Source organism: Platichthys flesus, chromosome 24 (genome assembly GCF_949316205.1).
Source record: "Platichthys flesus chromosome 24, fPlaFle2.1, whole genome shotgun sequence".
Classification (NCBI taxonomy): domain Eukaryota; kingdom Metazoa; phylum Chordata; class Actinopteri; order Pleuronectiformes; family Pleuronectidae; genus Platichthys; species Platichthys flesus.
In genome coordinates this window covers 7,165,416-7,178,733 of record NC_084968.1, presented here as the reverse complement: position 1 = coordinate 7,178,733, position 13,318 = coordinate 7,165,416, and the positions used below count along the sequence as shown (strand labels likewise).

Here is a 13,318-nt window from a genome sequence, read left to right as displayed (position 1 = left end):
CCCTCCTCTTCACAAAACATTCAGACGAATAGATGAAATCGCGCCGATTCCTCTTCTTTATCTCGCTTGCCCTTTAAACGCTGCGCTCTGCCATGCCTCTTCAGTGCTAGCCCCCAATTTAAAACGCTGCCAGACTCGCATGTTGCCATTGTGCAGGAAATGGGTCAGCAATCCATTAAGATGCCATTAGATAATCTAATTTAGGGAGCTAATCCTTAAACGAAGCACGCTGTATGCCCGGGCTGTGCTTGCGGGGAGTCGAATTATTGTGGTTTGGGAGCCGGACAGGGTGAGGGAAGGCCGCCTTGAAGGTTACCTGAGGAAATGCAACGACGGAGGTCAGGATTTAGTCCCGTCCGAAGTGGCCCTGAGTGCAAAAACATAAAGTCATAAGAATAGAGGGATTTTAAAGCCTTGTGAGGATCAAGTGTTTGACATATTTGAATTACATTACCCAGAATTCCTGTAATATAGCATATTGAAAAGTTCATTCGTATGTGCTCTCTTAATGCAACTAATTTTCAAAGTGCAAGTCTTTATATTAGGTGGGTCTAATTTTCTTTCAATAGGGTCCTCAGTCATAGTAATGTACACGATCAGATGAGTTCAGTCCACACACACACACACACACACACACACATACTTTCCTTTAACCCCACCTGAGCGCAGCTTTATGCTATAAGACGCAGATTCAGACAGACAGCCATCAATTCTAACAAGATTAAAACCGATCTGGCGGTTTAGCGCTCACAAAGGCCCGCGCGTCTGCTTTGTGGCTGTGTGGTCCCCCTAATGTGAACCATTACCTGAGCAGAGTTTTAAGCACCGAGCGGTGGAAGGAGAGAGGGAGGACCGACAGAAAGAAAGAGGGCGAACGGGGGGAAATAGAGAGAGAAGCTGCAGCACTTGGCCACTCTGTGCGCTCTTTGTTCAGCAAGGTAGGAAAAACTTAATCCCTCGTTTCCTGTCCGATGATTTTTGGCAGGGTAGACGAGCGAGGGAGGGAGGGAAGCAGGCGAGAGAGGATAGCAAAACAAAAAAAACTGATCTAGAAGCTCAGCCTTGAGGTTTTTCTCTTTTTTTCCTTCTTGCACGAGGAAGTCTAAAACTCTGAATGATTTTTATTTTGAACACATCTCTTCTTCTCTGTCCTTCCTTTCTTTCACTATTTAGGCCATGAGTTGAATTGAATTTGCACTTCCATTGTTTCCAGTAAAAAGAGCAGTGACTGGTGATTTGTAGAAAACTCAGACTGGTTGATGAGTCGCTTTCATGGACACAGACATTGTTGTTGAAGCTCCACAGAATCGAGTCTGGTTTTTTTCCAACTCTATGAAGCAGAATCTTTAGCCTTTTTCTGGGTTTTGTTTCTCTTCCTCTCATCATTTATGTTCTCCTCTGGATCCCTCTCTCCTCCTCATTTGTCCTCTTCCTCTTTGTCCCTCAGTCATCTCTCTTCCCCACGGCCCTCTTCATCCATCCAGCACACTTTTAGGACAGAGTCAGAAGTTTGTAACAGGTATTCTTAGACTGAGCAGGGCTGGTGGGAGAGGGTGTCAGATGAGCGCACCCTTGGGACCTGTGGTGATGGTGGGTGGGGGGGTGGAACGCAGGGGGTGGGGGCTAATTATCCGACATCTACGTAGCACGGCACCCCTCGGGAACAACGTGCTGCTTGTTTCCCCGCTTCGCGTTTTCAGTTAGCACCGTTGCTCACCAGGAACAATCACTGTGTTGTTTTGCCATTAGCGTGAGATGAATAGGGATGGGACAGCTTTGTGTAGGCCCCCCCACCCTCCACACACCCCTCCACTTTTTACCCACAACCCACCCTCCTCCACCGCATCCACCACCGATCACACTCCCCCTCCTTGTTCTTTTTCAATGCTGCCTGTGCCACGGCCCCTCTCACACGACGTCCTTCACTGGGAATCAAGTGGCATCACCTCGGCTCAGATTAACGAGCGAGTGCTTCTATTCCTCTCTGTCTGAATGACGGAAATAAAGGGGGGAAATAATAAAAATAAGACCTTGAATCTTGATGACTGGCAGCAGAGCAGTGATGCCGGTCATTGGCGTTCAGGATAATTAAAAGAGAGAATTTGATTGCATGCTGCACAAACAAGATTATTGGCATATGACTAATCTCTCCGTCTGTGTCTTTTCTTTTCTCTCTCTCTCTCTATCTGCAGTCCTGGTACCTGGGCGAGCTTAGTTCCATTCCAAGTGTCGAACGGGACTCCGATTCTGCCAACAAATGTCCACCAGAACTACAGCATAAACATCATTGGTGAGCCCCTTGTCCCCGCTGAGACAGGGAACTGAAACACACACACACACACACACAAACACGAGAGGCCAGATGACACCCCCGTGGGCGAACGGGCAGGTTGGGGGGTGTCGGTGGTGCAGAGCTCGCACTACAGGTGTCCGCAGCCCATGGATGAAACCAGCAAAGCAGCACGAGCTGCACAACCCTTCTGTGCCCCCACATCCCCCCCGACTCCCGTCCCTCCCCCCCCGTGATGGACCCTGTCCGTGAAGTGAAGACGAGGGTTGGTTCAGAGGAAAAAAGGAAGAAAAAAAGAGAAAGACCCGGCCCGGCCCATCCCACACCCAGCACCCACCAGTCAGTTGTTGTGTTTGCAGAACTTTTCAGTTCATTCAAATACTGTGATGTATAGATGCCTTAATGTTTCATTGCATGACACTCTAGTCTCTTAGCGGCAATTCCCACTATTTTTTCATGTCGGGGGAAGGAAATTAAAATCTTGATGCATAGACACACACGTACACACGAGTGAAGAGGTCTGTGTTAAAACAACCTCTGCCTGGTGGATGGCTCCGAGACTCTAAGCTCTCTTAACTGCGACCTCTTGAAAAGAGGCGTTCCCATGTCAAACGATTCACTGTGTACACCATAGGAACAAAAAAAATTGTGAATTCAGAGTGTTTTTCTTCTTCCGTTTTGAGTTCAGTTTACTGTGATATGACTCTTTGTTCAGAAAATGTGTTGACTTTGTTTATTCTGTTATTGCTACTTACTCCAAGAATTAATGTATACGAAAAAACAAAACACTTACAGTAAGAGTTGAGAACTCTTTATGCGGTTTTCAAAAAACACTAAATGTTCGGCTTGAGATTGGACCCCTAATTAAAGAATTTGCAACTCCTTAAAATGAAAAGACGGAGAGTTAAGTAAAATCTCGAATAGAGGCAAGTGCAATTGAATTTTTTGAAGGGAAGCTATCAGTCTGTCAGCCCTAAGACTCTAAAGGAAGGGGGATAAATATTAAATGGTTTTATGGGGGGGAAAAAAATGTTTTAGAAAACATTGGAATTTGATTTCAGTCACGTAACCGTCTCCTCACACAAGAAAAAAATTGAGCATGAACGACATGTGAAGGCAAGCACTAAGCTACCTGTGCAGCCCTGATGAGCAAAACCAGCACATCTTCCTCTTGAGCCCCTCCCGTCAATATGGGGAGTTGTTTCTTTTCTAATTTTAATTTATTTTTAGAGGAAGACAAAATGAACATAAATAATGAGACGCACATAGTGTGTAAAAATGGCATTTCTTTTTATTTTGTTTTTATTTTAAATGTTCATGATAAGATCAAGAGCATATGCATTTGGCCATCAGCTTCAAAAGCTTATGTTTACAGAATATATATATAAAAAAAAAATGGAATGCAAAGTTTGAATCCATGGAGATGTACATGAGGCTTATGTGCAAAGCTACATATTGTGCAAGGTTAACGCTGCGAGTGGAAGAGGCTGGAAACTGAAATGATCGACTCCAGGTGGTGGCAGATCCCTGAAATCTAGAATTGTGCACGGCATGTTCGCGCGGCCATTGCCTCTCCAAGTCCAGACGTATTTATACCAGGAAAAAAGAAATTCTCAAATACTCTTAATTTGCACGATGACATATAGTCCACATAACGTGCCTTGCCTTTGAATATAGAGACTTCACTACACTTGTTTTTGCTGCATTTATCATTATAGAAAAAAAAATTAACATTTTTACGATAAGAATTGTTTTGTACTCTGAATGAAATTGTTGATTTTTAACTTCATGTACTACTCTATCTCACAGTTACATTGCATATCAAGGCTGTGTATAGTTGCCGTTTTAAAGTTTGTAATCAACCAGCGTTTTTTGTTTTGTTTTTTTCCTCAGTATTTTGGTGGTTTTTCAAATAACCTGTCATCTTTTATTTTGTTGTTTTCTTTTATCTCTCAATGCTCATTTGTGTTCATCTTCCAGTTACTATTGTGGAGGGTGGATGTCAGAATTATGAAAATTATGCAATACCAAGTTTTGCCTATGTAGGTAGTGCTTATAGATGCGTCAATTATTAGAGGCTAGTTTGGAGATAGACAATATTGTAATGCATTTATTTTGTTGATATCGTTGTTTGTCGTTGTTGTTGTTGATGATGTTGTTGTTGTTGTGGGTGTTTTCCTTTTTTATTGACCAAAGTGGGCTCTGCTTTCTATGCAGTGTATGACAAGGTCTTTTTATCATTTTAAAATCTTCTTTCTTAAGCTAACAGGCCTACCGAGCGACAGTAAGACATGTTCCAGTGTATTTTTTGATTCGGAAGTTTTAGCGGGAGGGGCGGTATTTTTCTAGAATGCACCCTTGGTCTTTCTACGGCTGCAAAGTCACTGATTGGTCTACTGTGACTCCTACTTTCAACTTTCCACATGGGGTGCTAGCGCCTGACCTTGAAGGAACTTTAAGTTTTTTTCCACAGGAGAGACGGCTTGACTTGAGTATGACAATCATTTAAAAAAAGAAATTCTTTCGCCTAGAATCCTGACCCCCCCCCCCCCCCCCCCCTTCCGTCGCGTAGATCCCCCTGGAGCTGCAGCTGAGGACGCATCGCCACTGAGCGCTCTCATTGAAACATGTAGACATCACCGAATGCAATTCCCAAGTAGATGCCTTAAACACATCAGTGAAGTGTCCTGCAACCTGCGCAACAATCACACACCGACTAATGCTCTCGAGACCTGTCCAAATCAGCTCCAGACAGGCTCAAGCAAGCCTTTAGAAAGTATTTTATAACTAGTAGATTTGTATAAATGTATATATGATATGCACATATGTCAATTCCTGAGATACGTCCCCCATAGAGAATGCTAAAGTCAATATTAGACGCGTGGTGTTTTCCTACTTCATGTCCAGTGGTCCAGCAGAGGCTTAAATAGAATCCACTAGAAGAAAAAAAAAATAGCACTTAAATAGCACATAGGCAATCGTCTTCTTCCTCCGTACGATGTGTTGACCCTATAGTCTCAAATGAAATCACTCAGGCGTATACAGGGCATTATTTATATCAATCACAATCGAATATTAGCGCCTCCGATGCTGCTACGACACCTTTTGCACTCTTTCCCCCACAATCGTGAAAGACGCCTTTCCCTCGGAGAGACGGGACTAGCGCGGAAACTTTCCCACGCCAGCAGAGGGCCAAGAAGCAGATTTTTTTTTTTGTTGTTGTTTTTTTAGGAAAAATAATCCTCAAGTCAAGCTCAATCTCTCTTTCTTCACCCAGATTTCTTATCCAGGGACTGAGAAAATTCAAAAGTCACCCTGTTCTTTGTGCACTGTTCTGTCTATTTTGTTTTATTTTTTGATCTCAAAAGAAAAACTATAAGTGCTTTGCAGCCTTTGGCCATTGGAAACCCCACTGAAGTGCATTGTCCCCAAGTGTGTGAATGGGTGTGTGTAAGAGAGGTAGAAAATGTGTCAGGGTCACTGTGCTGTGGGTGTTTATTTGAATAGGAGACTGTACATAAAGGTAAATACCCCGATGGCGTCAATAGCAGCAGTCCGTGGGTTTGAAATCTGCTTCGGCAGCTTGAGTATTTGTGTGCATTTGTGCGTGAGAGTTTGTGATCGCGTGCCTCTGACACTACACAATGAGAGAAGATGAGGGTCTTTCTATTGAGAAAAAAAAGCCCGCGGTAGGACAGGAGTTTGTACACTGTAAACTTTGTCGAGAGATCTTCTCTGAAGCCCTAATTTGTTAATCCTCCATTCTGGGGAAAAAATGAGTCAGTTCCATTTTAGGAAGAAATTATTTTGGTTTTTGTTTATTTGTTGTGGAAGCTGGATTTGAGTTAGAACTCTCCAGGTTTCCCTGATTAGTAGAATCTAAAATGTTTTCATAAGTTGTTGTATGTAATGTCGAAAATATAAACAACAACAGCAATGATTTTTTTTTGATTATTATTAATATTATTATTTCTGAACTTGGTTAGTGCTTAGATATTTCCATTTGGGAAACACTTCATGAATATTTTTAATTGTTGTTCTTTCATTAGTGTGGCCATAGCGAGTGTGATGTGATTTATCTCTTTTATTTTTTGGAAATGGGTGTGAATTTCTTGTCCAACAAGATCGTGGTGTGAGTGTTTTTCTTGTAGCAGCTGGGAGGTGATGTCACTTATCCAGTATAAAAAAAAGAAAAAATGTTTAAAAAAAGGCCCCAGAATGCACCTGACCTTAAAACGAGAAGCAGGGTAGAATCTGCAGTGACAAACGTCCTTTATGGATCTATCAGATATAGAATTTTTTTTTTTTTCTGTGGAGAGGAAACGTTTCAAGATGACTGGTGCTAGATCTCGCAGTATTTCGGAATCGACCAGCCAATGTTGGGCCGTTTGCTTTTGTTCTTCTTGGACTAAATCTGTAAAATCATCACGGCATCGCTCATTTTGCACTTTCCACATGCTGTCCGATGCCTAATGCGATATAGGGAGACCCTCGGTGTACACTACGAAACAAAAATGTCTCCACGGGTGCTCCAGATTAGGGTACTGTACCTTCCAGCTGATAAGTGTTTTCAGGCGCGGTGGTGAACGCAACCTGCAAAAAAGCTCTAGAAAACGCAATGAACTCTGAATCTGTGTTCCACCCATCTGTAGATTCTGACGCTCCCATGTATATTTGAGAAAGTATTATGTCATTGATCACCACGATCACTGAGAGGCAGGACGACTTTATGCAAGGAGAACTTGTGGCACTCATGCAATATGTGTGATTTTTCCTTTTTTACCTGATCATACATCCTGTAGGGACTGAACGGGCGTGTTTTTATATATAGATATGTACTGTATGTATATATATTTACACGCAGACCTAAGGGAGACATTCAGACTTAACCTTTCACCCTACATGAGCAATACACACCTTCCATACTTTGGCTAGCTGCTAGTCACTTGGCATCAGGTTGTTCGTAACACATGAAAACCAGCATTTTTACAGGACGTTACACTCACCAAAAGAAGACAAAAAGATAGCAATGCAGTGCCTGTTCAAGCTGTCCATGTGTCTGTTGTATATAATTGTAAAATGTGATAGACTTACTTTCATATGTGACAGGAGGGAGAAAAAGAAGAAAAAAAAAACTGCAACACACAAAACTAAATTTGGCAAACTCATCTGGAAATATGCTCTTTATTATCTTTGGTGTGGTTTTTTTGTGATTTATCAATTTTGTAATTATGTCAGCACACAATACCCACATCGAGCTTGTTCTAAATTTGCAAGAGGAAAGGTTTGAGGTTCCTTCTTATTTTTCTTTTGCTTGGAGAAGAGGTGAGGGGGGGTGGATATGGGGGGGGGGGGTTCAGCTCTACAACTTGAGCGCAATGAATTGATGAAATGTCTTTTCTTAAAAATACGTCAGCAGCTTTCTCTGCATGGCTGACTTAGTTTGTTTATTTCGTCTCGTTCTCTTTTTTTGTGGCACTTTTACTTCCCTCTGCGCACACATGTCTACTTTATGAATCGTGTGTTGGAATGACTATATAGCGAACAACAACAACAACACCAACAAAACAATATGTAAACAGTCTCCAGTAGTGATTGTAGTTACACTGCAAGTGTGTGCAAAGGTCTATGTATGTATCTGAATGTACGTTTTAGAGGAATTTTGGAAACCTTTTCTGTTGTTCTTTTTGTTTTTGTTTTTTTAATCTTTTCATTTACAGTTTAGGAGTCACAGGTGTCCATTGTGAACTGTATAGCGAAGGCCTTGATATCCCTTCTTTTTATTGATTTTTAGAAATGCCGAGCATTTGGCGACGCCTTCAAGCTGGTTACATTTGGTGCAGGGGCTAAAATTGCCACAAGATTAAAATCAGTGTAAATAAAGGCTCAACTTTTTTTGTGATTGTTACTGTTATATCCAGCCTATACTGCTAGCAGCTGTTTTTCTGCAGTCAATTACTGGAAGTGGATATATTTCCTATGCAAAACTGTTTAAACAATAAAATGAGCTATGCTACAAAAAATGACTTTTATGTGCTGCTCGTTCTTGTGTTGATTTCTTTCTTATATATGACCTCCGGTTTAAAGTCTGATTTCAGATTTAATCTTCTCGTTAACGATGCTCAGGAAAAAAGACACAACTGATTGGTTTCTGTAGTGAAGCCCGTGGACTGGAAATTGAAGGGGAGACTAAAAAATAGCACAAAAATAGATTTCGTCTCTTTGATAATTACCAGTTGGGTCACAGAGGAGGGAGGGTTTTGTTGTATTGGGGGGGTTTGGAGGGGAAGGTCCTTCAACTTTTCCCACAGTTTTCTTAAAGTTGGATTGCAGAGATTACATCACAAAAATGGAAGCTGAGACACATGGCTATACAACTCAAGCATCATGCAATTGCTTTGACATAAAGTCACTAATCTGATCACGAGATCATCTGAAATAAATTATATGTACGTTTTTTAAAGTGGAGTGAATGGTTGGGGGTAAACACTGCAGTGCTCAATGGTTACAGACCTGCCACTTGTACTGGTTCATTGAATGGACATTTATTTAGAAGGCTTTTATTTAAAAGATTTAAAGAATGGATATGGATAGTTAATATTTGTTACATTTGCTCATAGGACATTATTTTGAAACTTTACTTTAATATGTAGCTTATAGCAGGGGCCTCATTCTCCTTTACAGCCTGCTCTATAATTCATGAATATAAAAATTGAATCTCAAGTATAACATTAACAGTGCAGGTAAAGCTTAGTATTGAGACATACAGAATAGAAAGATTGGATGAAAGTATCCGCATAAAATACATATACAGAAATAAATTAGGGGTACATGTGTTTGGGGAGAGATATTTAGACCCTTTTTGTTGTCTAATAGATTTAAGAGCAGAAATGGTGAGTTAAGTTTTAAGGTGTAATATGAAAAGTGATTAAAAAAAGGTCTGTTTGAGGAAAAAAAAAAGTTGACATATAGAATAATAAAGTTGATGGTGATCCTGAAGGGCTTGTGGAACAGAAGAGTCGAGCAGTATGTGATTTGCCTTGTGCAGGCTGGAGCCTCGGGTGAACCTGTCAGGTCACGGTCAGGGTGAAGAAAACCCATGGGTCCCTGTCACATGTCATCGCTAAAAAGCAAAATGGCGGCTTTCATGATAAAAGAACCTCAGGTGCAGTGAATGTGGGACTTTGTAGGAGAAATAGACAAACTGTTAACGTTTTTGTGGAAGTTAAACACGAGATAAATTGTCTGGTTTGATGGGACGAAAGCAGCAGTGAAGAAAAAGTCCAAACTCCTCCATCAAATGGAGGAGGTTAGCAGCCAGCCTTCATGCTATGGAGGCTAATTTTGTGGTGAGTTAACCTCATTCCGAATGTGAACACAATAATAAACTGTATTTAAAGCTGGACAACATGACAGCTCTCCGAAAACTCAATCCGGTATACATTTTATTTAGGATAATTATTACATTTTTCACAAAGATGTTTTCTGCCATAGGAAGTTCTTGTCACACTTAAATAGTAATAATAATAATAATAATAATAATAATAATAATAATAATAACTTTATTTATATAGCACTAAACAAGGTTAAAAAGCGCTTCACAAAACAAATTGTAAAAACATTAATAAAAATAAAGTTAAGGCTAAAGGTAGATCCGACTAAATCTATTGGCTATGAAAGCCATGTGCCTTGCTCAGTTAATCACACATCATTACATCTATGCCTTTTTTAAACTGAATACCTACTGTCATAGGCAGCAGAGTTTAAAGCTGTCTTATTTAAAAAGCTACATAAAATGTAGATGCAGGTAAGAGTATGTTGAAACGGATGAAAAAGGAATTAAAACATCAAAGTAGCAACAGAGTTACATATCACATGCTACATAAGCTTCCCTGTAAAAATAAGTTTTGAGCAGTGATTTAAAGACAGGTAGTTTTTCAGGCAAGGAGTTCCAGAGCCTCAGGGCCCTGGCAGAGAACGCCTGGTCACCCTGAGTAGCCAGTCTTGACAGCTAACAAGGACAGGTTGCGACTGGGAATGTAGGGAGTTAAGAGCTGCTAAGTAGCTGGCAACCAGTGAAGGGATGTATTGATTGGCCTGACATAAGACCTCTTTTAGTTAAAATACAATCAGCTGCATTTTAAACAAGCTGCAAACGAGTTACAAAGGGTTTGTATAAAGTGCATTGCAATAGACCAGACGGTAAATGACAAAAGCATATACATATGTCCAAGTGTTAATTTGTCTGGTGATTTTGGTTTTAATTCGTTAATCCATGCTATTGAAATGTCACGAAGTAAGTATGTAAGTACTTATTGGAAATAATCACTTTGACTTATGTAAGTTTAAAAAGACTTATCTAAATCCCAGAAATCATCTTTGAGAGCATGACATTTTACTTTTTAGTTGTTGTCCCATCCATTAACATGAATGAGCCTGGATTTATGAGCTTTATGGTAGCAGCCATCAGTTGGCACGTTGTTTCACGTTTGGGGAGCTGTCATGTCGTCTCTGTCTATGTTCAGTCTATGGTCACAAATTGTCCTTCTGAATGAGGTATATTTATCTTTATACACAGTCTGTGGTTAAAACCAGCTGAGAGCATCATCATCATCATCATCTCCACCATCAGACATCAGCTCGTCGGCAAAGAGAAGCAGTTCCAGCCATCCCATTAGAGGTTAGTGTGATATATGTGTTCAGTAATTTAGTACGGTCTGCAAAGGGTGTTATAAAAATTAAAATGGCCCTTAAAAGGGTTCCCACCCCTGATGTTAAGCGAGAGTCTACAGAAGATATTAATAAATTGAGAGGGGGTGTTGCTTTTTTCTTTTTTCTAAAATATGTATAAGGCTGAACTTTTTTCCACACAAATTCCTGTTAATACCTTAGACCAGAGGTCTTCAACAGGGGGTCCGCGACCCCTAGGGGGTCCGCGGAGGAACTGCAGGGGGGTCGCAAAATGATTGGTTGATTAGACAATTGTTTATATTTTTTATAATTTTTGATTTATTTTCTAACAAATTTAAATGTCTTTAAATACACATTAACATGCATCCAACATATTGAGAGGCTGATTTGACCCCCTGCCTGACAACCTCCATCCGTCCAAGATAGATAAGTTGTGTGAAACCCATCAGGGTCCGACATTTCACCAATGTGGGAGTATGTGTTTCATCCACGGATGGCTTGAGGATTCACTGTCTCATCTACATGTATGTTTAAAATTAAAATATGAATATATGAACCCCTATTATATTTGAATAGCTTAGTATTGAATGCACACTAACAGGGTAGATAGGTTTATATGTGGCACTAGGCCCAGTTTAATATAAAACACAATTTTATACAATATATATAGTAGGGGGTCCCTGCTCCATCTCTCCACCAGTTTGGGGGTCCTTGGCCTGAGAAACGTTGAAGACCCCTGCCTTAGACTCATGAGGACATAAAGTTTTACGGTACAAAACAACTGTTGCAGCATCCACGATCACCTCGCTCAGGAGAGTCTCGGAAACCAGGCTGCAAGAGGAAAACAAAGTTAGTGACTGCTGTAGGGGTGGAATGAGGACAATGTCAGATCAGAGCAAAGGAAACTATTTGACTTTAAGCATTTAACTAATTGGATTTCGTTGATTCTCGCATGTGTGTCTGTGACAGTTGTCCCTGAAAGCAAACATTAGTCTTCTTGTCCTGGAGCGATCCCATGACCCCACATACCCGTGCTCCATCGTGGTAATACTCCAGCTAATCTACTGTAATACCCCAATCCCAGAGGAATAGTCTGCAGTGTTTGGACCACAGCAGAATCAGTCTGCTGGGACCGAGGAGGGTCATGCAAGGTAACATCCATCTGGGTCACTGTGTCAAGTACACGAAGCTCTGATCTAGTAAAGCCTTTCTAATGGGATTGAGGACATTGGAAGAGGCAAAAGTCAGGCATAGGCGCCAATTAAGTCTCATTATGGACCTGTGTATTGGGCTCAGGGCTCTGCTGGACATGTGATGACAACACCGGGCCGCATCAGTGGTGCGCACTAGGCCAGGTGCCCTGTCCGCAGCGGGGGTGCCCTCCTCATGGCCGGTTGAGGCACTGCATGCTGCACAGAAAAGCCCACCTGGCCTCAGGCACAAACCTGAGTTCATTTGGCTATCATTAAAGCTGACCAACAATGTGGCATGCTGATATAAAATTACCAGATCTATAATGGTAATCATTATGCCATTTATCAAAATTGGCCAGTTGAGTCAACATCTGGCTTCAATGGGGGACTCGAGTCGTTGAGGGTCTTGGCAGCGTCTTGCACCCTACATATTTTCCACTCTCTTTTATCAAGGCCTGCTGTCAGTGATTTGACGAAGCTAAATAGATGATGATTTGGCCCTATTATGTTTCTCAGGGCTCAAGCAAAGGGGATTTGTTGATTGCCTTTGTGTTGCCCCCCCCCCCCCCTTTTTTTTCTTCTCTTTTTCTCCTTATGGATCCATGAGAGGTAACGGCGCCTTGCGGTTCCCTGACTGTGCACCAGAGAGAGGATGGAGACGGGGGGGGGGGCGAGTACTCTCACACAGACCTGCGAGTGCAGAGGCTGGACTGGGCCGTTGGACACGAGCCAATGCCGGCACAAAGACCTCTGTCACATCCTCCGAGTTTTATGGCAGGAGTATAATATTCATCTTATATGCGGTTGAATCAAGGTAATGAATTAATCTGATTCTTTCACCTTTTTGGCATCAAAGTATGAATGTGATGCACTTAATCAAGCAGGGAGTCATTAAGGGAGAATTTGTGCAGATTTTTCATTGGTTTATGACCAAGGGGAAGATTTATATTGACAGTGTTTCGAGCTCAAGACAATGATCATGATTCTGATACAAAAGGGAAACGTCTTTTTTGAAACCGATAAAATCTTGCAAGGGCAGACGCTCCAGTGGCTACGTACTCTTTTAAAGGCATAGTTGTGCATCGGGGTTAATATGTGCATTTGCTCTCTTTTCGAGTGGTCATTGAAAAGTTTCACGACACCC

At 41.4% G+C, this 13,318-nt stretch overlaps 1 protein-coding gene across 8 annotated transcripts in view; it reads left to right on the top strand.

Moving 5' to 3' along the window:
* The window catches only part of LOC133950355 (nuclear factor 1 B-type-like), a 62,433-nt gene extending 56,902 nt beyond the window's left edge, over nucleotides 1-5,531 (top strand). For all 8 annotated transcript variants that reach the window (XM_062384618.1, XM_062384619.1, XM_062384617.1 and 5 more), the window contains one exon: nucleotides 2,193-5,531. In XM_062384618.1, coding sequence (XP_062240602.1) covers nucleotides 2,193-2,325 — 133 coding nt within the window. In that variant the 3' untranslated portion in view covers nucleotides 2,326-5,531. The remainder of the gene's footprint in view (nucleotides 1-2,192) is intronic.
* The last annotated feature ends 7,787 nt before the right edge of the window (nucleotides 5,532-13,318 follow it).